Here is a 26,159-nt window from a genome sequence, read left to right on the forward strand (position 1 = left end):
TGCATGCTTTTTCTGACTGAGCCAGCCAGTCACCCCAAGTATCTTCCCTCTTAATCCATTGGTGGTTTGTTTTGAGAGCGTGTGTGTGCGCGCGCACACACACACACACACACACACAGGTTGGGGGTGGGGAGGGGCAGAGGGAGAGACAATCCTTATTATTTTTTTAAGGATTTTATTTATTTGACAGAGAGGGAACACAAGCAGGGGGAGTCAGAGAGGGAGAAGCCGGCTTCCCACTGAGCAGAGCGCCTGATGAGGGGCTGGATCCCAGGACCCTGGGGTCATGACCTGAGCTGAAGGCAGAGCTTAACGACTGAGCCACCCAGGTGCCCCAGGGAGAGAGAGTTTTAAGCAGGTTCCACACCCAGCATGGAGCCCTGTCTCACAACCCTGAGATCATGATCTGAGCCAAAATCAAGAGTCAGACACTTAACCAACTGAGCCACCCAGGCATGCCCTTCCCGCCTTTTTAATTTTTTTTGTTGGAAGGGGGAGCCACTTTTCTGTGCTTGAAATTTTTGATAGGGGGAATAGGATATGAAATTACGATAAGGATGGATGTAGTACGTCAATTCACCATCAACCTTACTGAGTTTAAGGATAAAATGAGATCGTAGTAGAAAGTTATACTATTAAACTGAAGAATTCTAAAGATACTATAATGATTCTATTAGGAATTTAGTTGAAAACAACAAATCTAGTCTAGAATGGGTTGGTGAAATTATTTGCTTGTGTAAATAAATATTCTGGGAGAGGACTGTATCAGACAGGATGTTGATCTTGGGGTCATGAGTTTGAGCCCCACATTGAGTGTAGAGATTACTTCAAAATCTTAAAAAAAAAAAAGTTAGCCTAGGATAAGGATATTTGAAAATGTGATAGACTTCATTGGATGGGGAAGATTTTGACATAGACTGGGTTTAGAAGTTGGGTTTTAGCTACGGCATTTTGGCCAAGGAAATGCCATGTGCAGATATATGGAGATGGGAAAAATACAAAGTATAAAATTGATAAAGACAGGATATTCTAGAACTGAGCTGCCCCGTATAGTAGCTAGTAGCAAAATATAGATACTGGACACTCTGGCTAGTTCAAATTGAGTAAGATCTTAAAAATTTCAAAAATGTAAACTGTCTCAATTTTTATATTATATGTTTGAAACAATGTATTGAATATGTGGATTACATAAATTGAATAAATTAACATCTATTTTTACTTTTGTTAATGCAACTATTATGTGGCTTTTTACATGTTTGTTGGGCAGTGCTGCTTTAGAAAATGGAGTAGTCATGAGTATTCCATTTCTTTTTTTTCTTTTATTTTTTTTATTATGTTAGTCACCATACAGTACATCCCTAGTTTTCGATGTAAAGTTCCATGATTCATTACTTGCGTATAACATCCAGTGCTCCATGCAATACGTGCCCTCAGTTTGTTTCCCAGAGTCCATAGTCTCTCATAGTTCATTCCCCCTTCTGTTTACCCTTTTTTTTTCTTTAAACCGAATGTATTTAATAGATTTGTCTCAAGGGCTCAATCTTAAGGCCTTAATTTAAAAAACAAAACAAAAATGACAGCACAGCTTAAGATGCAGACTCCTCTATAGAAACGAAGGAAAGGACAGACCATCTAAGGAAAAAACAAAAAGGCAGCACAAGGAGAGAGGCTAGACAGTCAGGGATCTTAGCTGGAGACCTGCCTTGAGTAGGTTTCTTGCAGATACTTGTTAAAGGCAGTGGGGTTTTTCCAGAGCTCGGCAGCATGTGTGTAGGGCTATCAATGTTGGGTTCCCCTTGCGGGCTCTGGATGGACAGCAGGATGGTCCTGACATCATACAGGATAGACCACTTGTGCTTCAGGATGTCCAGGCAGATGTTACCCACCTGTCCACGCTGGGGTGGGAGCAGGGTGTGAGGAACTTCACCGTGTGGGTGCACTGTAAGGGTAGCCACTGGCGAACTCCAGGGAGAGTGTACACCTCAGGGCTTCGTATACTGGGCCAGCTGCTCCACGGAAGGTCCCCACCCATTTGAAAAGGTCTCATTCACGGAAGGCAGAGAAAAGGTCATAAGGGTCATCAGCTTCCGATGTAGCCTCTTGCCCATGGGTCCCTGCAGAGCACCCCCACTGGGCTCCATTCCTTTGTGGGTGGTGGCGGCTGGTGGCAGTTGGGTGGCACTTCTGGGAGGCAATGTGGTGTCTGGTCAGGGAGACAGGAACTTGGAAAGCACAACTGCAACTAGAATATTCCATTTATCTTATAAAAAATGGACAAAGGTAGTAAAACACTAAATATGGATACCTCAGAAGACATTGAGGATTTCATTTTACAGTAAAAAACATGAGAAAGTTTTTATCTACTGGATTACTCACCTTATAACATATGATTCCTTGCCATGAGCTTACTTTCCTTTGATTTAGTTTAGTTTGTTCACGAGAAGGTATAGAAAATGTTAAATACTATGTCTTACTGTCTTTATCTAGTATACTTACAGTGGAAGCAAGTATTTCTTAAAGGAACACGGATATGACCTGAACAGTGCATCATTTTTTCCCACCCTAACAGTAAACATTTATTAGCTGTGTTAATTGGATAAAGTCATAATTTTTCTCATCTGCAAAATGAGGATAATAAAACCTGGTGTACATGTATATTGTATCAAATGAGGTAAGTGAACATATGTTGTCAATGCCACTGAGATACAAACTGAACGGGGTGCTTGTTAGCCATTGTAGGAGAAAGAGAACAAGATCTCCTCTTAGGGGGAGAATGACGATGTGTTACACCAAGAGGACTTCAAGGCAAGGTGACTCAGACAGTTGAATGAGGTACTAGATTTCAACTATGTGAGTAAAGTGGAAAGATTGATTCCACCTGGGCAGTCACATTTGAGCATAGTCTCGATAGGCAAGGACATAGGGGTGGAATGGGTGGGCAGGCATTTTAGATTTTGGATTGAGGGGAAATGTGTGAATGAAGGTAGGAAAGCTCAAGATATGTATTTGAGGTTCGTTTTGGTTTAAATAGTCATGGCTTTTGATCTCTTCCAGTTGACTCATGTTGCCTTACTGTACCTCAGGGCAGTGTATGAGCTTGGGATTTCCTTGTTGTATAGGGACTGTCCATTTTTGCATACACAGTGTGCAGCACAGAACCTGGCAAAAAGCAGATATTTAATAGATAATTGGTGGGTGGATGACTGAGCAAGAATTTTGCAGCTTTCAGAAAGCATATATCACTTCCTTATTTTTCAGTGAGGATGTGTTTGAATTTCTAGCCCCTTTTCCACATCTTACAGATATATTTGCTGATAGTTGTATGTTGAGATCCTAGGAGTGTTAGGTTTTTATTCTCCTGTAGAGATCTGACCTGAAGTCAGGGAGTTTTAGTTACTTGCTGTTGCAGAGGGCTGCAGGTTTTCAGCACAGCTTCCTGTAGAGCTCCATTCTGTGAAGGATGTAGCTGGCTCCACTCCTTCCAGAAAAAAAAAAAAGATACCTTGCCTGCAAACTTTTGGCTGTCTGGAATGGAACATTATTCTGCAGGGGAGGAAGCAGAATGAAAAAGGGTCATACCTACAGGAAATCTAATATTTGGTCTGCAGTGAAATGTGAAAAATTGAAAGAAAGGAAACAGCTTAGTAACTAGAAGTCTGCTTTGCGTGGGATTTTCTTTTTGGGGCTTTTCTCCTGCCCTGTTACATCATCGTTATGTGGTTTTTTTTTTTTTTTTTTTTTTTTAAGATTTTATTTATTTGAGAGAGGGTGGGAGGGAGAAGGGGGAGGGCAGAGGGAGAGGGAGAAGCAGACTCCCCACTGAGCAGGGAGCCCGATTGGGGGTAGGGGGGATGGCTCAATCCCAAGACCCTGGGATCATGACCTGAGCCAAAGGCTGATCGATGTTTAACTGACTGACCTACCCAGGGGCCCCTCATCATTATGTGTTAATGTTTTATTTCCTAAGTGGCTTTTATATTAATGGTGTTTGGGATCCACTGTGAACACATTAACAGATTCACTGTTTAGAACAATACAAAACAAAACTTTCTTCTACTTCCCATCAAATTTTTGAGAAAGGAAATAAGAAAAGCTGTTTACTATGCATATTCCCTTGCTCCTCTACCCACACTGTTAGTGATTTTTGTCAGTGGACTAATTATACCATTGATTTCACAGTTAGAATAAGGAATAGGAGCCATTCTTAAAGGACATTTCTCCTGTGATTCATACAATTTTTACACTAGCGTATTTGCAAAAACTTAGAAAACCAAGTATATTATGCCCTGCTTAGGAACACAAAGGGTTAAATCAAAGATCCACCAGTTAGCACAGCTCACCAAGGATGAAAAAGGGAAAGGGTGGAAACAGTGGTTTTTCTTTGTAAGCCTTTATTCTTTGATACCCAGTTGCCTCTTGTCCTCATCACTAGCTCTTTTCATACACTTCTGAGATTTGATCAGAGTTTTACTGACCACGCTGGACCTTTTAGCTGTGTAACAGAGAGAGCTCTTCCAATTCCAACACATTCTGGTATGGCTTAAAGAGCCATTTAATAAGTAGTAGTTGCACCATTTCTGAACTTCATGAGGCTTATGGATGTGTTAAGGCTTAAGTTCCAGTGGGAATCAGGAATGGTGTGAAACCCAGGGATATAGGGAGAGTGTTGAAAGAGAGGACTGAAGCAAGGCTCAGGTTTGGAGGAAGGGCTGGCAACATCTGTGGCAAAATTACTTGACAATAGAAAAGAGTGAAAAAATTTTCCGTTAGCCATTTTGGTATGAAATAACCATATTAAATGTTTTTCTTTGGGACATACGTACTCAAGAAATGTTTGTTGAACTTAATTTTTGAACCAGTGATGTGTTTTCAACCCTCTTTCTCCTTCTGTTCTGTAATTTTGTATTTGGGCCCCAGAAATTACGAAAATCATGGTAGACAAACTTTAAGAGCTGCCCTACAGATTTTAGTAAAATGAACCCTATTTTTGAAGGAAAATGAGGTTCAATAAAGATGTGGGGAACATAAGTCTCTTTAAAAATCTCTACACAACTTTTTATTATCCCAGTTTTTGTTTTTTTTTTAAAGATTTTATTTATTTATTTGACAGAGATAGAGACAGCCAGCGAGAGAGGGAACACAAGCAGGGGGAGTGGGAGAGGAAGAAGCAGGCTCATAGCGGAGGAGCCTGATGTGGGGCTCGATCCCATAACGCTGGGATCACGCCCTGAGCCGAAGGCAGACGCCCAACCGCTGTGCCACCCAGGCGCCCCTATTATCCCAGTTTTTCATGCTGTTTCTACCATCATGTGAATTTGACCAAATTGCATTAATCTCTCCGTACCTCAGTTCCTTTATTTTGAGAATTAAGGGATTGGATTAGTGGTCTTTAAGGTCTGTTTTAGACCTCTTCATCTTAGAACCTCATTCATTCATTCATTCATTCATTTTCTCAAGCACTATAATGTAAGATGAATAACTTCCCTCATTTAAAAAAAAATCACCAGTTTTCAAAAATAGTCTTGCCTATAATTTCATTGTGGTACATATATCATGGCCTTCCTTTGGGAACACAACTTTTGGTTTTAGCATTGTAAATGGCAGGTAATGTAGGTGTTTAAATCACTTCAAAGTTGGTATGATCTGAACTCAGAATCTTGCTCTTGACAAATATAGGCTCTGTGACCTTAGCCAAGTTACTTTTTTAGCCTAAAATTCCTCATCTATAATTTGCAGGTGATAATGTATTTATGAAGTCATTGTGAGGATTAAATGAGATCATGGCTGTAAATTGTTTAGTACACAGCCTTGCCTACAGGAACTACTCAATATATATTACCTGAGGTTAAAGATGTAATTTCTTAGATCATAAATTGAGGACTATTTCGCTCAAATATTAAATAAACTAATGACCAGAATGTTTCCTAATGGAAACTGAGCTAATATCTTTCTTTCTTTCTTACAGATCTTATATTGTACTTTAAACACGCCTAAAGTTGATATGGGAAGACTCTTAGGATCATATGTAGGTCTTGAAGATTTCATATTTGCCCATGTGAAAGGGATCCAAAAAGAAGTGAATGTGTATAAATCTGAGGATTCACTTGGTCTCACCATTACAGATAATGGTACTGGCTATGCTTTTATAAAGGTAAGTCTTAAAAAATAACTATGTGACCTAACTGAGGATAATATTTAAGAAAATCTACCGGGTTAAAGAAATCTTCAGAGTGAAAGCTGGCTTAGCAGGGATGGTTTGATAAGGTTTCATTTAAAAACGTGTTTCAAAGACCTCATGTTTTGTTTACCCTTTCCTTGCATTTCTTTCTTTCAGTTTAAACTTCCTCTAGAATTTAGAACTTACTGAAAAGGAAAGCGTGGCCCTAGTGCCCACTCATCCATATGAGCTGTTGTAGGTCTGTAGCTCATTAATATCTGATGACTTCCATATTGATTTCCATTGATTTTTTTAGGGTTTTTTCCAAGTAAGTGTGTGTGTGTGTGTGTGTGTGTGTGTGTGTGTGTGTATAATTTTTAAAAAAGTAATCTCTATGCCCAGTGTGGGGCTTGAACTCACAACCCTGAGATCAAGAGTTACATGCTCTACCAACTGAGCCAGCCAGGCACCCCAAGTGTACACATTTTTGACAACTTATTTACTTCTTAAAAAATGTTTTCCAACATTTTCTAAACTATATAATTCTTTTATTTAGATACAAAGAGAGCAATATAGAGCTGCAAAGATGAGAGAAGGAAGTTTGAAATAGTATGAAAAACTAAGAACTAAGGAGTGGTAAAAAGAAAAGTAGGCTCATCTCTCTCTCTCTCTCTCTTTTTTTTTTTTAAGATTTTATTAGAGAGCATGGGGGGGGGGTGCAACACAAGAGGGAGGTGGGGAGGGGCAGAGGGAGAAGGAGACTCTCTGCTGAGCAGGGAGCCTGATCCCAGGACCCTGGGATCATGACCTGAGCTGAAGGCAGATACTTAACTGACTGAGCCACCCAAGTGCCCAGACCCATCTCTTAAACACTTCTATTAAGTAATTGTGTAACAGCTGACTTACACTGAATGCTTATTTACTAGGTACTTTACATATCTTTTCTCACCAATCCTCACAATTCAATTTGATACGGTTTTTTCTTGTTGATGACAACAAATTTTTAATGTATAGCTTATTGTACTCATACCTGTGTAACCACCACCCAGATCAAGGGAAACTTAATTTCTACCACCCAGAAATCTCTCTTGTAACTCTTCTCAACCTGCTTCCCCCACAAAGGTAGCCACTATTCTGACCCTTATCACCATAGTTTTGCTTGTTCTTGAGTTTCATTGAGTAGAATCATGTACTCTATTGTTTCTGGCTTCTTTAGTTCAACATGATATCTGGGAGATTCACCTGTGGGTAGGCAGTATTATTAACCTCTATTTTAAAGATGTAGAAACAGGATCAGGGAGGTTAAGTAGCTTGCTTCAATGTTACATAGCTGAAAAACTCAGGATTTGAATTCAAGAGATCTGACTTCAGAGCTGACATTCCTATCTACTTCATGAAGAATTAGTTGTAAATTTCATAAACAGAACATGTTTCATGTTTTTATTTTGTCCAGATCTTTGTTGATGCATTGTCATCATTAAAAAAAAAAAAAGTCTTAGGGAAGCTATCCTCTTAACTGTAAATAGTACTTTATTTAACTTCCCATTTGATAGAATGGCTATTTTTAGCTCTGCAAAAGATACGACTGTGCTGAAGGTTGAGTGGGTGATCAAATGGAAAATCGTGAGTTGGGAAAGTCATGTGGGATTATCTGGGGGAAGCTTAGGACATGAGGCACATGCAGCAATGCCTTTCTAATGTCAGCAGGGAAGGGCTTAGAAGTTTTGCAAGCACGTGTGGATTTTTTAGATCTTAACCTCTGATGTTCAGAGCTTGTGTTCTTTATTTTTTTAATGCCTCCTTGAACATGTGCCTGCTTCTGTATTCATTGCTGGTCCTGTGGAGACACAACATGATGGCAAAGAGGAAGTGGAGCATAAGCCAACTACTGACATATAATTCAACTTAGAGAAATGAATATCCTGCTGTGTTCATGGTTAATAAGACTTTTTAAAAATTGAGGGGGGGTTATTTAAAACTTACTGAAAGATTGTAATAATACAGAGGACTTCCAGAATACCCTTTACCCATTTCTCTAATTTTTACCATTTGCTACATTTGCTATTTTGTTCTCTCTCTCTCTCTCACACACACACACACACACACAAATACAAATACAAATACAAATACATATAATTTTTCTAAACAATTTGAAAAAGTGGATTGTGTGTATTATGCCCATTAACTCTTACTATTTCAGAATGTAGTTACTAAGCACAGGGTTTTTCTCTATATAACTGTAGTACAGTTGTGAAATTCAGAAAATCTAATATTGATAAAACTACAGTATGGACAAAATTATTTTATCAGTTGCCTAATATCCTCTTTAAGCTAAATGTATATATATATATATAAACAAAGTATTCTATTCAGAGGTTACTTGGAATAGGTTCTTTCCTGCCCCTTTCCCCACTAGGTGATTGTTATTTATTTGAAATACTGTTGAATCCATTTGCTTCTTTTTGAATTGAGTTTGAGTTTCCCCCCTTATCCTTGTTTTAATTTTTTCTGAATACATAAAATATTAACATGATTCAAAAGTTAAAACTATATTAAAAGACATTCAGAGATCTGTCACTCTTTCTCCTAGTCCTCTATCCCATTACTCATTTCTCCCACTCCTTATAAGTAATCATTTTCATTAATTTTTGGCTCACCCTTTCAGTGTTTATTTTTGCCAAGAGAAGCAGAAAAAAATGAAACATTCCAAGAGTTTGTATGTCATTCTTGTTCAGGGCCTGTGTTAATCTTTTCTGTATGGTTCCAATTTTAGTGTGTGTGCTGCTGAAGTGAGTACTTGATATCCTTTCAGTAGTGGCTAGAAGTCAGTAGGTTAGAGTAGGACAGTGTGGTACAGATTCAGACAAGGGTAAGGAGGAAGGATTCCATGGTTAGGGAGGCAGTGCAGTGATGCATAGGAGCATGGGCTATAAAAGTACACAGGCCTGGGGCGCCTAGGTGGCACAGTCATTTGGGCATCTGATTCTTGATTTTGGCTCAGGTTGTGATCTCAGGGTCCTGGGATTGAGCCCTTTGTTGGGCTCCATGCCTTCCCCCCACAAGATTTTTTTTGAGAGAGTGTGAGTGAGCAAGAACACAAGCAGGGGGGAAGGTCAGAGGGAGAGGGAGAAACAGACTCCCCATTGATCAGAGAGCCTGACATGGGGCTCGATTATCAGGACCCTGGGATCATGACCTGAGCTAAAGGCTGATGCTTAACCCACTGAGCCACCCAGGTATCCTGGGTTCCATGCTTTTCTCTCTCCATCTCTCTATTTTTTTTTTTTTTTTTAAAGGAGGCTCCATGCCCAGCATGGAGCCCAACACAGGGCTTGAACTCATGACCTTGAGACCAGGCCTTTATCAAAATCAAGAGTCCAATGCTCAACTGAGCCACCCAGGTGCTCCCAAAAAGCAGTTTTAAGAGGGAAGGCCATAGAGATAAATGCCTACCTCAAGAAACAAGTCTCAACCTAACTTTATACCTCAAGCAAGTAGAAAAAGAACAAATGAAGCCCAGAGTTAGTAGAAGGAAGGAAATAACAAAGGCTAAAAATAGAGACTGGGAATATACAGGGGGTGCCTGGGTGGCTCAGTTGGTAAGCATCTGACTGTTGATGTCGGTTCAGGTCGTGATCACAGGGTTGTGAGATCAAACCCCATGTCGGTGGGGAGGGGGGTACTGCTTGGGAACCTCTCTCTCCCTCTGCACCCCCCCAAAAGAAAAACAGACTAAAAAGACCATAGAGAAGATCAGTGAAACTGAGAGTTGGTTCTTAGAAAAAACATTTGACAGACCTTTAGTTAGATTCACCAAAAAGGACTCAAAACCAGAAGTGAAATAGATGTTACACGGGATACCACCGAAATGCAGAGGATCATAAGAGACTACTATGAACAGTTAGGCCTAACATACTGGACAACATATAAGGCATGGGTAAATTCCTAGAAACCTACAACCCACCAAGACTGATGATGAAATAAAAAAATCTGAACAGATGAATTTAATCTCCTTGATAGTAATGAAAAACTTCCCAACAACAAAAGTTTAGGACCAGATGGCTTCACTGGAAAACTCAACCAAACATTCAAAGAGAAGAATTAATACCAATCCTCAAATTCTTCCAAAAATTAGAAGAGTGCACTCTTCCAAGCTCATTTTATGAAGCCAGCGTTACCATGTATACCAAAACCAGACAAGATTGCCCACAAGAGCCAGTATTCATAACATAAATGCAAAAATCCTCAATAAAACATTAGCAATCATATTCAGCAATACATTAAAAAGATCATACCTCATGACCAGGTGGGGTTTATTCCAGGGATGGTTCAACATCCACAAATCAATGTGTTTATACCACATTAACAAAGTGAAGGATAAAAATTATGATTTCTCAGATGCAGAAAAAACATTTGATAGAATTCAACATTTGTTTATGGTAAAAACTCTCAACAAAGTGGGTAAGAGGGAACATACCTCAATGTAGTAAGTGTCCTATAGGACAAGCCCACAGCTAACATCATACTTAGAGGAAAAGCTTTCAGCTTTTCACCACTAAGATCAGGAACAAGGCAAGGATGCCCACCCTTGCCACTTCTATTCAACACAGTATTGAAGGTTCTAGCCAGAGCAATTAGGCAAGAAAAAGAAATAAAAGCTATGCAAGTTGGAGAGGAAGAAGTAAAATGGTCACTGTTTGAAGATGATATATACAGAAAACTCAACACTTTATCCAGAAAACTGTTAGAACTAATAAATTCAGTAAAATTGGTATGCTAAAATCTTACATTTCTATATGCTAGTAATGAACTATTGGAAAGAACAGTTCCGTCTACAGTTGCATCAGAAGAGTAAAGTACTGAGGAACAAATTTGACCAAGGAGGAGAATATCCTATTGAAAACTACAAGATGTTAATGTAAGAAATTGAAGCCAAATAAATGAAAAGCTATTCCGTGCTCATGGATTGGAAGAATTAATAGTTAAAATGTCCATACTACTCAAAGTAATATTACAGAGTCAGTGCAAACCCTATCAGAATTCCAATGACACTTTTCAAACAAATAGAACAAATAGTCTTAAAATTCATGTGGAACCAACCATAGAAGACCCTGAATAGCCAAGTAAGGTTAAGAAAGAACAAAGCTGAAGGCAGCACATTCCCCGATTTCAAGGTATATTACAAAGCTGTGGTAACTAAGTGTAGTATTAGCATAAAAACAAACCTCGATCATTGGGGCAGAATAGAGAGCCCAGAAATAAACTCCTGCATATATGGCCAATTTATAATAAAGGAGCCAAGAGTGTACAATGGGGGAGGGGATACTCTATTTTTAATTTTTATTTACTTTTTTTGGATACTCTTTAATAAATGGTGTGGTAAATATGGGATATCCAATAATGGGAAAATTGGATAGCCACATGCAAAAGAATGAAACTGGATCATTATCTCACACCATACACAAAAATTAATACAGAATGGATTAAAGACTTGAATTAAAACCTGAAACCACAAAACTAGGAGAAAAGCTAGTCAGTAAGCTCTTCGACATAGGTTTTGGTGATGGTTTTTGAACCTGAAAACAGAAGCAACAGAAGGAAAAATAAAAAGTGGGACCATCTAACTAAAATACAGTCAGATTTAAAAAAATGGGCAGAAGATCTGAATCAAAGAAGACCTACAGATGGCTAACAGGTACATGAAAAGATGTTTTATGTCATTAATCATCAGGGAAATGCAAATCAAAACCACAGTGAGATACTACCTTGCACTGTTAGAATGGCTATTCTCAAAAGGACTAGAAATAACAAGTGTTGGTGAGGATGTGGAGAAAAGGGAACCCTTGTGCACTGTTGGTGGGAATGTAAATTGGTGTACGGAAAACAATATGGCGTTTCCTCAAAAAATTAAAACTAGAATTACTGTACAATTCAGCAATTCCACTTCTGGGTATTTATATGAGGAAAATGAAAACGCTAATTCAGAAAGATAAATGAACCAGGGATATCTGGGTGGCTCAGTCGGTTAAGCATCCAACTCTTGATTTTGGCTCAGGTCATGATCTCAGGGTGGTGGGATAGAGCCTGACATCTGGCTCTGTGCTTTGTGCGGAGTCTGCTTGTCCCTCTCCCTCTGTGCACACTCTCTCTCTCAAAATCATAAAGACAAATGCACCATGCATTTGTGTACAGTGTTCATTGCAGCATTATTTACAATACTCAAGATGTGGAAGCAACCTAAGTGCCCATCCACTGATGAATGGATAAAGATGTGTGAGCGTGCATGCATGTGCGTGCATATGCACGATGGAATATTAGCTGTATAACAGAATGAAATCTTCCCATTTGTGGCAATATGGATGGACCTTAAGGGCGTTATGCTAAGTGAAATGTCAGAGAAACACCCATACTGTGTGATCTATCTTCTATGTGGAATCTAAAAAATATATATGTGATTTTTAAAAAAAAAAAATTGAATTAAAAGACAGTACTGCATGGTTCTCACAGATAAAACTTTTCAGGTGAAAAGACAATGGATTTAAATATTTGTGATTTTAGATTTTACAAGTCCATTTTCCCAGAACCAGAGTATATAAATAACCTAATCAGAAAATTCAGAGTATACTTTTAACAAAACCGGAAATTCCTAGAGTGGTTTAAGATGAGTTGGCAAACATTTATATAAAGGGACAGGTGGTTAATATTTTAGGCCTTGTTGTAATTCAGGGTCATGTAAGCTGTTGGTACCACCTCTCTTTGAACCCCAATTCCGTTGTTTGTTGTGTTCTTTTAATCAAGCCATGTAATCACTGTACCTTGATAGTCTCCTCTGTTAATGGAATGAGGCTTGCTTTGAAGGTTAAATGAATTAACTATTTACAGTTGTTATGAGTGTTACTTCATTATGAATGAGGTTTGAGGACAGTGTTGGGTGGATCAGCAGCACAGATCTCAGAGTTGCTGACCATGGCAGTAGGGCTTGCAGCTCAAACAACTTTGAATCTGATGCCTAAGCTTTGAGTAGGGTGGGATGTTGCCCTTGAGTTCTGCTGATACCTGTGATGAGCAGACAGAGTTCTGTAAGTATATGCAATGAAATAATGGAAAATACTATAATAATGTTCTGAAATGGTTGGGAACCTCTGAGTTTAATAATGTTGTGAACCTCATCTTTTAAAAAATATTTGTCTTCTCTGCACTTTGCAATATCAAGCTCTAAAGCCAGATGAGACAAAGTTCTGTCATAGAGAATGATAATAAGTGACTCAGTAAATATAAGCGTGGAATGAATACCTTTTTCTTTTCCAGTTCTTTGTGTTTGAGTAGCACTTTTAGCAATATTAATCTGTGTCATGTTATGATTGTCATCCAGAAACTTGTCTCAATGGCTACCTCATTCTTTATTCTATGACTTAAGAGACTAAGGCTTAGGTAACCCACAACATATATAATCAGTGTCTTCTCCTTTGCTTCTATATCTTTTTTTTTTTTTTTAAGATTTTATTTATGTGAGAGAGCATGCATACGTGGGAGAGTGAGGGGGAGAGAATCTGAAGCAGACTCTGCACTGAGTGCAGAGCCCAGAGTGGGGCTCGATCCCACAGCCCTGAGATCATGACCTGAGCCGAAACCAAGAATCAGATGTTTAACCAACTGAGCCACCTAGGCGTGCCCTTTGCTTCTGTATTTGATTGCCCTTATGGTGTTCTTCAAGTTTCTTACACAGATTTTCCCATCTCTTCATCCCAGATCCGTATCTGCTGCCTCTGACTATTACCCGTGCTTTGACTTTATTCTTGCCCACCTGGATTCTTGCCTTGCTGCTTGCTCTGACTTCTGGTAACTGCCTTTCCTTCTGTCTGGACACTCTTCTAGTGACCTCTGTGGCTACTCACAGGTCCAGGACAACCTAGATTTTTGTAACTCTGACCTTTAATTTACTGGTAAGATTTATATGTATCTGTAAAGTTTTCCATTTTTAAAAGTTTTATTTATTTAATCTTTACACTCCACATGGGGCTTGAACCCATGACTCCAAGATCAAAAGTTGCATGCTCTTCTGACTGAGCCATGTGCCCTGTAAAATTTTTCATTTAATTAATTTTATATAATTATTTTTAATAAAATTGTGATGTCTTAAAAATATGTGATGGTACACTGAAATTTATATGGTGTCATTGATCAAAGGAAAAAATACGGTCAGAAGATATTAAGAGATAAATTAGAATAAAAATCAAGAAAGGGAAAGCTATATATAGATTTTCACATTCTCGAATGGCTTAAGAATGGGTAGATGACAGGATATTAAATAGTTTTTTTTCTTTGTTTCTTTAGACTCTAGTTTTCCTTTAAATCTTGCTTATTTTTCTGTGATTTTAGTAACTCTTAATTCTGTTAACTTATAATGCTAGTATCGACTCTTATTTTTTTTTTTTTAAATATTTTATTTATTTATTCGACAGGATAGAAACAGCCAGCGAGAGAGGGAACACAAGCAGGGGGAGTGGGAGAGGAAGAAGCAGGCTCATAGCAGAAGAGCCTGATATGGGGCTCGATCCCATATCGCCGGGATCACGCCCTGAGCCGAAGGCAGACGCTTAACCGCCGTGCCACCCAGGCGCCCCTAGTATCGACTCTTAATAAAACAATATGTCAGATTGAAATTTCTCATTTTTTTAAAATATTTCACTTTTTGTAATGATAGTGAGCTCTGAATTGGCATTATTTCATTTGCATAAAGCATATTAATAGTTACTATTATAATGAAAATAGGAACGTTCTTAAAATTTGAGGGTAAAAAAGAAACCTATTGTGAGTTCTGATACATAGTAATAAAACTTAAAAAAGTCCAACCTTCCCAGAATAGTCTTTTACAATTTTCTTTCTTCTGATGATATTATGGAGATGCTGGGATACATGAGATCAGTTCTCCTCTTAACTCTCAGATGCCGTGGTCACCCTGCTGATTCAAAAGATGTTATTTTTCCACCTGGTAAGAGTGGGGAATGCACGTGCTTTTATTATACATCTAGTAGTCCCTAATATTTCTATCCTATCCACCCCCATGAAGGATTTGTGACTCCTGAGGCAGACGGTGGCTTTTCTTTTGCCCTGTTCCTCACTACTGTGGAAGAATTGAACTTTGCAGGGCTGTTAACTGTGCAGGGTTTTCTGGGCCTCTTATCTCTAAAATCCTTCCATAAAATCTTAGTACTATCTTAGGGAGTCTTAGGTCTCCTTTTGAGACTATGCACTATAGACTTATTGTATAGAAGTAAAATAGATTTAAGAAAGACCAATATGAAGTTTTCCTGTGGGTCCTAAGTTCTCCTGACCTAAAATATATAAATGAAAAATGAGAGTATAAAATCACTTACTGGCTCCCTAAATGGTAACCACACCTGTGTCTTATTAGTTATCAATGTTCTTAGCAGAGGTTGTACCAATTCTTGAATCATTACATTTGTAACTAAGGTTTAAAAAATGTAGCCAGGAAAAAAAAATCTTCAGCTCTATTCTTATGTAATGGGTTTCATTTTGAAATGATTCAACAACCATTTTTGGAGGAACTTTTTTGTGTAGTACTGTGCTAGACACAGAGCATGTAATGGTGAATAACACCATCTCTGTCTCCAAGAATATTACAGTTCAGTAATGGAGATTGAGAAGTGAATGAACAATTGCACTATAGTATGCTGAACTGGCAAATTGCTTGATCTTCCCAAGCTTCAATTTTTCTGATTTATGACATGAGACTCTCATAAAGGTTGTTAAAATTAAATGAGATGGCAAATGTAAAGTGCTCAGTTTAGAGCTCAGAATATGCAGCAAAATCTATAGAAGCATGAGAGTGACACCCTGACCGTTCTTGGGGGAGTATCCCAGGGGATGTCAGAAGTTTCTCAGAGGAGGTGTTGATGACTGATGGAACATAATTCTGAATGAGGTAAGATGGTTGTCCTTTGTTGCTTGGTCTTTCATCTTTGAGCATTAAGCTGCATTGTTAATATGTCAATATATATAATGTCTCAGGAGCCTGAAAAATGTTATGCAGTTCTATTTGTATTATGTGTTTTTCTTAATTTTCTTTCTTTCAGAGAATTAAAGATGGTAGCCTAATTGACTCAGTTAAAACAATCTGTGTGGGGGATCATATCGAATCCGTAAATGGAGAAAGTATCATTGGGTGGCGTCACTATGATGTTGCAAAAAAATTAAAGGAATTAAAAAAAGATGAATCCTTTACCTTGAAGTTAGTAGAACCGAAGAAGGGATTTGGTAAGTTGGGTGTGCGTGTGTATGTGTGTGAAGTGTTCCCTTCCATGGCTTGTCTTTCTATAAGGGTAGTGAGTACTGAGATGTCATGCCATGTGATACCATGTATCCATTAAGGATGTAGAGAATGATAGCACTACTGACAAGGGATACAACTATTCAAGAAGAAAGTTGTTTAAAAGGACAATTTCTGAAAGACCTTTGGAGATACAAAGTCTAATGTCTAGTGACTCTGTGGCTGTTCCAAACTCCAAGAAGAGTACATTGTATTACATTTATCTTGCTGAGCAATAAAATTCTTGATTGAGCTCTCTAAGCTGTAATAACTGTTGTTCATGGACCTCAACAGCAAAAACTTCAGTTACACACAGAATTGGTATTTAAAATAGTTATCTAGTCTATTTTAAAGACTTCCTTCAATACTTTTCCTCCATTGGCATTTTGAATTGGCAGCATGGGATGGTATGAAATTACTTCCACTTTGGTGCGACATCTGTACTTGCTTGGTTTTAGCCATGGCAGCTGTGTCCCAACTGTTCAAACCCCCCAGGGCCATCTCATCTACAGGAAAATGTGCCAGCTTCCCTCTCACTACCCAGCACTATTTTAATAAGCCAAATGACGGCCTAGTGTTCATCAGTGTTGAAATATTTTCAGCAGAATCATTCTAGGCTGCCCTTACTCATCTATGACCCCACCCAACTTATGTTCGTTCTTTTGCTCACAGTACATATATATTCCTTATAGTTTGTCTCTAATGGAGGTTTTCTCAGGGCAGTTAATAAAAATGATGGGAGAATGCAATAGATCTGGGGAATTATATTTTCCCTCCCTTAGCACATAAGCAAAAGATCCTAGCCATATGGAAATGGAAATTCTTCTCTGCTTCCAAGCGATTCTGTGCCATTTAATAGAAATACAGTGTAGATTGTATGACTTGTGGGAGAAAGAGTTCCATAGAAGATGTAAGAAAAGAGGGCCTTGCACTGAGCTGTGTATAGAATTGTTGAATCCCTATATTGCACACCTGAAGCTTATATAACACTGTATGTTAACTATACTGGAATTAAAATAAAAAAAAAAAAACCCAAAAGAAAACACTGGGTGGCAGGGGTGAGTGGAGGAAGAATGCCTTATGCCAGTGCTGCTCCTGGGGGGACCATTCATTTAGGAAACAGTATTATAGATACTGTGATTCTGCGTGGAGTATGGCCCAGCTTCTGAGCTCGCTTGTCACAGAAGAAGGTGGGCAGCTTTCAGATTTCTATCTAGTGCTCCTTTTGAAATGGCTTTGTTTGCTAACCAACTCCTTGGGTATCATAAAACCATTAGGATGTAAGCAGTTTGAGATATTTTTATTTGATTTAGACACTTTGTAAATCAGTCATTCTCTTAGTACAACTGAAGGAGTATAATTTTTTCCACCTTTATCTCTACCACGTAATCTATTTTTCAGAGTTAATCTTTTTCTATTTTTACCTATCGTCTGCATCTAAATCTTGTGGTTCCCTGTATATTTATAGAAAGTTGCTGATACATTTTAACTTGGATGCTTGGTTGGTATTAGTCTTGGGTGTTACAGAGATCATTGTATTTAGCCGTTACTGCTCTGTGATTAGATTTTTTCTTCGGTACCTGAGACACACATGTAGGTGGTTGGTGTGCTGCACTGCCTTATGTGCCTGGCTACTATTGAACCTGCTCTTTGTTGCCTCATTAGGAATTCCACGTACACATTTGAGAAGGACACTGGGTAGGATTTTCCTGCTGGGGGTGCATTATTTTAGTATCCCAAATTCTAGTGGTGCTGTGGGTTAGGTATATGGGAATTGATTTTGGAGCAATGATAGGTGTTTATCTTCCAAAGTTCCTATGGCAGCTTAACTCAACCTAACTTAAATCTGCTGGACTGTATGTATTTCCCACTCTGGGTTGGTAGTTGACTTTGGGCCATAGCTTGGGGATTTCTCTCTCAGAAGTAGGACTTGCTGCTCTGCCCATACTTCAGCCCTCAATTTTGCTGCTTTTTGCCTTGGGATAAAGGTAGTGCTAGTTTTTTTCCTCATCCTTTGACTTCATTCCAGTGCTTGGTACTTTTCTTGGAAGGGGAGTATACATCAGGAGGTACTTGAGGGATCTAGCTTCCCCCAGTTCTCTTGTTTCTGATCTTATTTTTTTGCGGGTTCCTTCCTTCCTGCATCTTCTAGCATTATCATTGATGAATTGATTCAAATTCCTAGTCCTTCATGATTATCTGATGCTGTTGTCTTGGAATCCTACAGGAGAAAAGGGCCAATGTAGGTGAGGCAGAATGTTCTGGTCTCTGTGATCAGTTAGGCCACCCAGGCTGAAGTGAAGTCATTTCTAGGATTTTACCAAAAGCAGTTGAAATAGCCATACTCTACTATTTTGACATTTCCTTACAAACTTCCCTAAAGATTTTAGCCTGAGGAGTCATGTGGATTGTGTCCTAAAATGCAAGAAGGAGTGTAGTTGATTGCTTTGCAGTGGTATAACAAGGGTGATGAACACAACTTTCAGCTGTGGATAGGGGGATATTTACAGCCTGCTCCCATTTTCATATATTAGTTCCACCACCAGTCACATCCCATTTCCAGGGGCCATTATAGTCTCATGTTCTACTGACTGAGCCAGGCAAGCTGCATCAAGCTTTCTTTTTTTTTTTTTTTCTTAAAGATTTTATTTATTTATTCGACAGAGATAGAGACAGCCAGCGAGAGAGGGAACACAAGCAGGGGGAGTGGGAGTGGAAAAAGCAGGCTCACAGCAGAGGAGCCTGACGTGGGGCTCGATCCCATAACGCTGGGATCATGCCCTGAGCCGAAGGCAGACGCCCAACCGCTGTGCCACCCAGGTGCCCCAGCATCAAGCTTTCTTTAAGGGAAAGAGTAAAAGCCACATTCTTCCTGGTGCTGGCCCCCGGATTTGGAAAGGACAACAGTCCGTATTTGGACTATACTTCTGGGAAGTTGTCTCCCGCAAATAATTTATTCAGAATCTTCTATGTTCCAGGTACTCCATTAGGCCCATTGGATACTAAGAAAGAAGACTAAGCTATAGCTCCTGCCTTTTGAGGAGCTCATAGTTTAGCAGAAGGCTGTTACTGACTGAATTGTGCCCCCCGAAAATCCATGTGTTGAAGTCCTAATCTCCACTGCCTCAGAATGTGACTGTATTTGGAGATAAGGTCTTTAAGGAGGCAGTTAAGTTAAAATGAGATCATTAGGGTAGGCCCTGATCCAATGTGGCTGATCTAAGAGGAGAAAATTTGGACACACATACACATAGCAGGAGAATGCCATGTGACCATGAAGACCTCTACAGACCAAGGAGAGGGGTCTTAGAAGGAAATAACCCTGGGGATGGCTTGATCTCCAACTTCTCTAGAACTGAGGAAATAGATTTCTTTTGTTTAAGCAAGGTAGTCCTTTGTTGCAGCCCTAGGAAACTAACACAGAGGCAATAGGCTTAAAGAAAAATTACGGTGCAAATTCTTTGTGACAGTATGAGCTCCCTAATAATCTAGAAGGTATAGGTGGAGTATCTTAGCTGTCCTGTGGCCTTGGGTAGATGGCAGGAACATACTGATGTTTTCATTCAATAGATATTTGAGCAGTTACTGCATACTGGTCTTAAGAGTGTTAGTTGCTGGGATAATAATAGTTTCTTGAGCATCCACTGTATTCTGTCACCATACTACCTGCTTGGTATATCACATGAGTAAGATCTAGTTCTTGCCTTCAAGAAGCTCCTGTCTAGTGGGAGGAGATGGATATGAAAAGAAATTCAATGAGAGTTAGAGGTGCTGGCATGTACTGGAGGCATAAAAGTGGGTGACATCAAGTCTACCTAAGGAGTTGAGGAAAAGCTTCCTGGAAAAAAGATTTGAGCTGAATCTTAAAAGAGCTGGGCTCAGTGAACAGATTAGGAAAGGTTGTCCCAGGGAGTGGGAATAGAATAAGCAAAGGTGTAGAGGTATAGAGCAGTATCCTATGTTTGGGAATACCGTGAATGTTTGTATGATTGGAGTAGAGGTTCTAGGTGGTTGTGTGACAAGAGATGAAGCTCAAGGGTCAGTAGAGACCAAATAATCAAGAGCCTTATATGTGAAGATAAAGAGTGGGCAATGAAGGGGCTTAAGCAGGTGATGAGACTTGGCTTTTAGAGAGACAGTTTGGAGACTGTGTCAAATGGGTGGGGATGGTTTATAAGGTTGTGTGGCCAAGGAAATTCATGAAGATTCTATCATGTAGATGGAGGAGAGAGAAGATGAAATCCTGAATGAAGTCAGTAGCAGTAGGTATGGAGGTGAGAAATAGTTCTGAGGAATAGACAGTGGTGTGCTGGAGCCATTTGTGCACATCTCTTCCAAACTCCATGTTCAGTGACCTCACATTGGTGGCAATGGTTGGGGTATTTATGTCACAGACATAGACAAGTACTGCAAGTTTGGACTTTTTTTAAATTATTTTTTTAGCCTGGAGAGCTGATGGTTAAACATTTACCTGCATACCACTGAATATTAAGAAGGTAGAGTTGGAAACTCATTTAATGTAGAGGTAAAAGAAGAGATTGCAAACGATGACCCACAGATTTGTGGCTTGGGTGAGGGATGGGATGGAGTGCTTTTCTTTAAGGTGAGGAAAACTGGAAGAGAAATAGATTTGGGTGAGGACTTAGAGAAGAGAGACTGTAGGTACAATATAATTTTAGGCCTGGTGAGTTGAAACGTGTGGGAGAATTTAGTTGGAAATGTGTAAGAGGTAGACAAGTATTGAGAACTGAAGCCTAGGGAATGGGATTTATGAGTAATTTGAAGCTGTGGAAATCTGATCACTCAGAGTAGTAAGAAAAAGACCAAACCTAGAGCTCTGGGGGAAGCCCAGCATTTGAGTAGAAAGAAGAAGAGCCAGCACAGTGAGGAATGACCAGACATGGAGGAGACAGCCTCTAGATGGCCTTTTCCCAAGTGCTCAAGAACCCATTCATTACTTGTCCCAAGAGCAGGTGCTCCACTGAAGCTTTCCTAAGTTGGCGGTGGGGCTCTGAGGGAGAAATAAAGGCTACTTTAAAACACACCCTCAGATTCTCCTGCGTTGATCAGAGTTTAGATCACTGTTTTTCATCTAGTGGATCTCAACCAGTGTGTTTAGAACAGAGAGTAGAATAGAATTGAAAACTTCATAATGCTTTGTGCCTAGTAAGGGTAGGTTACATTGTACTTGTCAGTTAACATGTGTTTTTTTGTATATTTCTGTTTCAGATGTATGTATGTGTGCGTCTGTATAGTTGTTACGATATAATGTGTATATTTCTCACTGTGGGTTATAGAAGAAAAATTTGGAAGCCACTGGTTTAAATGATTCCCTTGTTAAAAAATTTGTAGTTTGACAAATCTTTCCCATACCTAACACGATTTCTCCTGGTCAGCTTCTTTCTGATCCAAATTCTCCTCCTTCTAGCCATGAGTTGATGGCAGCCTTCCCAGTCCTTATCAAGTATCGGGTGGAATGTCTCTGGTGGTATTTTTTTTTAGGGCATGGCTCACTTCCTTCCCCTTTTTGCCAATGAAAAGAAACATGTCTCCACAATGAGCTCAACCCTGCAGGGTTTGCCCTGTAAACCTAGACTTTCCCAAGGCTATGAAAATCCACTCTTCTTAACTGGCTCTGGGACCAGACTCGTTCAACTGGTTTGTTTCCTGTGAGGCCTTTTAATTGCAAAAAAATAACTGTTAAATCTATGAAACTTAGATTGTTTTACTTGGATGAGCCTGTATTTATCGTGGAGAAGTTCTTTAGTTTGTAATTGTTGCCCTTAATGGAAAGACGTTTGTAGAAGGAGGCCTGAAATGTTTTTGTAAACTGTTTCCAGAATCAAAGGGAGTTGAAAGAAAAAGTTTACCTCCTGAAGCATTGATAGTCTTTATTTTGGGGTTAGATTTTGTAATAGATCTCTGGGCTATGTCTTCTTTTAGAGGATTCATTTCTGTGCTATGTGTCTATCAGAATAGGATGTTCAGTATGTGAAGTACGTCTGAGTCCTTTGAGTCATTCACAGCTGGAAAACTCGGACCTCATCTGTGTGATTCAGCTTCACTGATGTACTCATTTTCAAAGTTGAAGTCTATTTGATATTAAGAGAAATTTCGGCTTTTAAGTTTTAGATGACTTTTTAGATAAAGTATTTTTTAAGTATTTGAAAAGTCTATTTTTCATGCTATTTCTAATGAAAAAGTTTCAACCAACAAATGCTTTTGGTGCCTTTTCGTGTATACTGAATTCTACAAAATATACGGGGAAATATGAAAGTTACTAAAGAGGAAGAAAGGATAAGTAGTTAAGTATAGACTGTCATATATGGGCTGTGTGATAATGTGGCATTAGATGAATTATTTAAACTTTCTGTGGCTTGGTTTCTTCATACAAAAGGTGAAGATGGTAATAGTATTTATCACATTGAGGATTAAATGATTAAACACACAAAAAAAATCCAAAAATCGTCCCTGATGCATAGTACATGTTCAATAAAAGTATTATACTATTATTATGAAGGTGTAGCCTTTTTATAAGTTCATGAACAGCAATGCAGGGGAGTTGGTTAGCAAGTATTTTTTGGGAACTCTGTCACAGTTCCAGATCACGGAAAGACAGATAAAGACATCACATCTCATATCAAATAATGAGATGTATCCACATGTTCTTATAGTAGCTACCCGCCTTTCAGTTTTCTAAGTACTTTCTAAGTAGGGAATCACTTAATTCTTTCAACCATGCTAAATGATTAAGCCATTTGTTGAAGGTTTTAGAGACAGCTAGTGTGTAATGGAGGCAGGCTTTTAATCCATGCAGTGAACTTTCAGGCCAGCTCTTTAATGACTGTTATGGATAAGTCCATATGTTTGCTGTCTTCAGGTAGCTTACAGTTTGTATAAGGAGGTAGATATATTAGGAATCAAGTAATTCTATTATTAGCAGTAATAGCTACCATTTATTGAATGCTTATAAGAAGCAATAAAGAGCGTAGACTCTGAGACAAATTGCTTGGGTGTAATTCCTGTCTTTGCTGCTTATTACCTATGTGATTTTGGACCACTTACTCCCTCTGTTCCTGTTTACTTATCCATAACGTGTTGTGAGGATTAAATGAGTTAATATATGTAAAGCACTTAAAATAGTGCTTGGCACATAGTGCTATATAAACGTAAGTCATTCCTAATAGGACTACAGTTATGGCCTGTTTTAATCCTCATGCCATTCCTGAGAGGGTTTTTCAGATAAGTAAACTTAGACTTTGGGCAGTGAAATACCTTGTTGAGGTCACCCAGTGGTGGACAGGAAGTGCAAGTACAGTACTTCATTCCTGTTTGCTCCTGAGGCTTGTGTTCTTAACAGTGTATGGTACTGCCTCTCTAGAACGCAACATGAACTAGGACGTGTGCTGTAATACAGACTTAAAGTGCGGTTCAGCTGAGAGCTGATTCTCTGTGACTGAGATGGGTTCTAAAGCTTTAGAGAGTGCTGGGGGCTGGGAGAAAAGGTAAGATTGGGAAGGAACTTCCCCAAAGAGAAAGCCATGGTTTTTGGTAGGTCTCAATGGTATCAAGGACCAGTGTCCTATTTCCATGGAACTCCCCATGAGAGGTGACAGGACACCTGATGGAGTTGCATAGGGTATTAGAGCCTTAAGAACTGTGACCTTGCAAGCTGAGGTGAAGGACACCCTGTGTCCTGGGCTTGGGCTGCAAGTGGACCCACTGAATTGGACATAGAGTTTCAGGGTAGGGTCTGTGTTGGACTGAGCACATTAGCCCTCTTGTTCCTCAGAGAGGAAGACAGATTTACCTAACAGAACTAAGAGTCAGTTTCTCACCCAGTCTCTGGAGTGGGGGCTTAAAGTCTGGTTCAATCTGACATTTCTTATACCCAGAATTATGGAGTAAAATTTTAAGTCCATTTCAGAAATTTAAGTTGGTGTTCAGGGAAGGGAAAGATATGAGTAGGCTGGAGTAGGTGAGAGATTCCTAGAGAAGATTGCATTTGAACTTGGCCTTGGCAGATGGAAAGAAAAGTATAGACAAGGAGGGTTTTCTGTGGGAAGTGTTCAGGACAGTGAAGAGCCTGGGCTTGTAGGAGCTGCAGTAAATCAGTTTGCAAAAGCAGTTTCTGGGTTCTTTATTTTTTTAATTTTAAAATTTAAATTCGATTTAATTAACATACACTGTATTATTAGTTTCAGAGGTAGAATCCAGTGATTCATCAGTTGCATACAACACCCAGTGCTCATCACTTCAAGTGCCCTCCTGACGAAAACAGGGAGCACATCATGGGAGACCCTTAACTATAGGCAACAGACTGAGGGTTGCTGGAGGGGAGGTAGGTGAGGGGATGGGGTGGTTGGGCTCTTCTAAGAAGAGTTCTGAAAACTAGGTGGGGAATCTGAGGTTGTTTTTGAGGATAATAGGGAGTCATTTAGGTATTAGAACTGAAGAATGACATGATGAAATAGATTTTGGGGCAGTTAAGCCCGGAAAAACAATGTGGCTGTATTTTATAGAGGAGAACCTGTGTAGAAGGCTCCTGTAGCAATGCCTGAATGAGGGATCAGGGCTGGAATTAGGGGCAGCAGCAGGCATTTGAAGGAGAGAAAAAAGCCTGAGTAATATTGCCAAGGCAGAAATGGCGGTTAGGGGCTGAACTGAGGCTGCTTGAAGGAGAAGAGAGAAGAGAAGAGAAAGTTCAGAAGCAAATGTCACTCCCAAGATGTCTATCCTCAGAGCCTGTGTAATAAGAGTGATTAGAAATGAGGCAGTTTGAATGTGGAAATTGTTTGGGGGAAATTCGGGGAGAGATGTTCAGTTTTCGATATTTTGCATTTTATCTGACAGTGGCACTCTCTTTCATGTATTTTTTGGCAAAGGTTTAAAGTCTTCACAATGATAAATTTTGGGGATAGAACATAGCACTTAATCATCTTTTTATGTCATAGTTTGTTCTGCCCTTCTATCCAGCTAGGTGTTGGTTTGGCATTTACCACAAAGTTACTATGGGAGAAGATAAATGAAGAGCTAAGTTCTCTTTTGTGGGGGTGTGGCAGATGCGTTAGATGCATACTGAGTGTAACTGATAAATGTGTTTTCAGTGTAAAGACCCAGCTGAATACAGACTCAGGCTAAACATGCACTCTTCCTAGTATAGTTGTAAACTGTCATTAAAATAAAATTTATTAAATGCTGACATTTTTAATTGGGAAAAGTGAATTTATAATCCATAATACCAAGAACTTTGTAATCTATGCTTCCCAAGACACTTACCTCCAACAGTGATTGGTTTCTTAGAACTATAATGTTTCAGGAGAATTTGGAGTTAATAACAACCGTGAATAGAAGACAGATAACAGTTTTCAACTGTTCTTAAGCTTAGTAATAGCAGTGTAGGAGGAAGGGGGCAAAAATGCTAAAATGTAAGCAGCTTCCTTAATATGACTGAATAGTATAAATATAATGTCACTTATTAGAAAAACAGGAATTATGTTAATAATACACATTCCACCAGAGTATTTGTACAATGGGAGTTGTCATATAGGAAAATGGATCTAACAAATTGTGCTCAAGATTGTGGTAAGAGTATGTTTTCAGAAAAAGTTAAGGAGATTATTCCTTTTGTGTATGGAAAATGATTGCTATATTGAATGAAAAGGCAGATTA

General features: G+C 39.1%; 1 protein-coding gene, 1 non-coding gene and 1 pseudogene across 3 annotated transcripts in view; 1 reads left to right on the forward strand and 2 right to left on the reverse strand.

Annotated features, from left to right (window-relative positions):
- Positions 1-26,159, forward strand: part of GIPC2 (GIPC PDZ domain containing family member 2) — a 327,817-nt gene that overhangs the window by 26,053 nt on the left and 275,605 nt on the right. For both annotated transcript variants that reach the window (XM_087866035.1, XM_045801946.2), the window contains exons 2-3: positions 5,966-6,151; positions 16,255-16,435. In XM_087866035.1, the coding sequence (XP_087722161.1) occupies positions 5,966-6,151; positions 16,255-16,435 (367 nt within the window). The remainder of the gene's footprint in view (positions 1-5,965; positions 6,152-16,254; positions 16,436-26,159) is intronic.
- LOC123795402 (ubiquitin-conjugating enzyme E2 C pseudogene) lies at positions 1,678-4,529 on the reverse strand (annotated as a pseudogene).
- On the reverse strand, positions 8,848-8,954 carry LOC123795453 (U6 spliceosomal RNA). Its single transcript, XR_006780502.1, has one exon. It is a non-coding gene; the product is annotated as a U6 spliceosomal RNA (small nuclear RNA).

Source organism: Ursus americanus, chromosome 12, assembly GCF_024610735.1.
Source record: "Ursus americanus isolate L20-20 chromosome 12, mUrsAme1.1.p, whole genome shotgun sequence".
NCBI lineage: Eukaryota > Metazoa > Chordata > Mammalia > Carnivora > Ursidae > Ursus > Ursus americanus.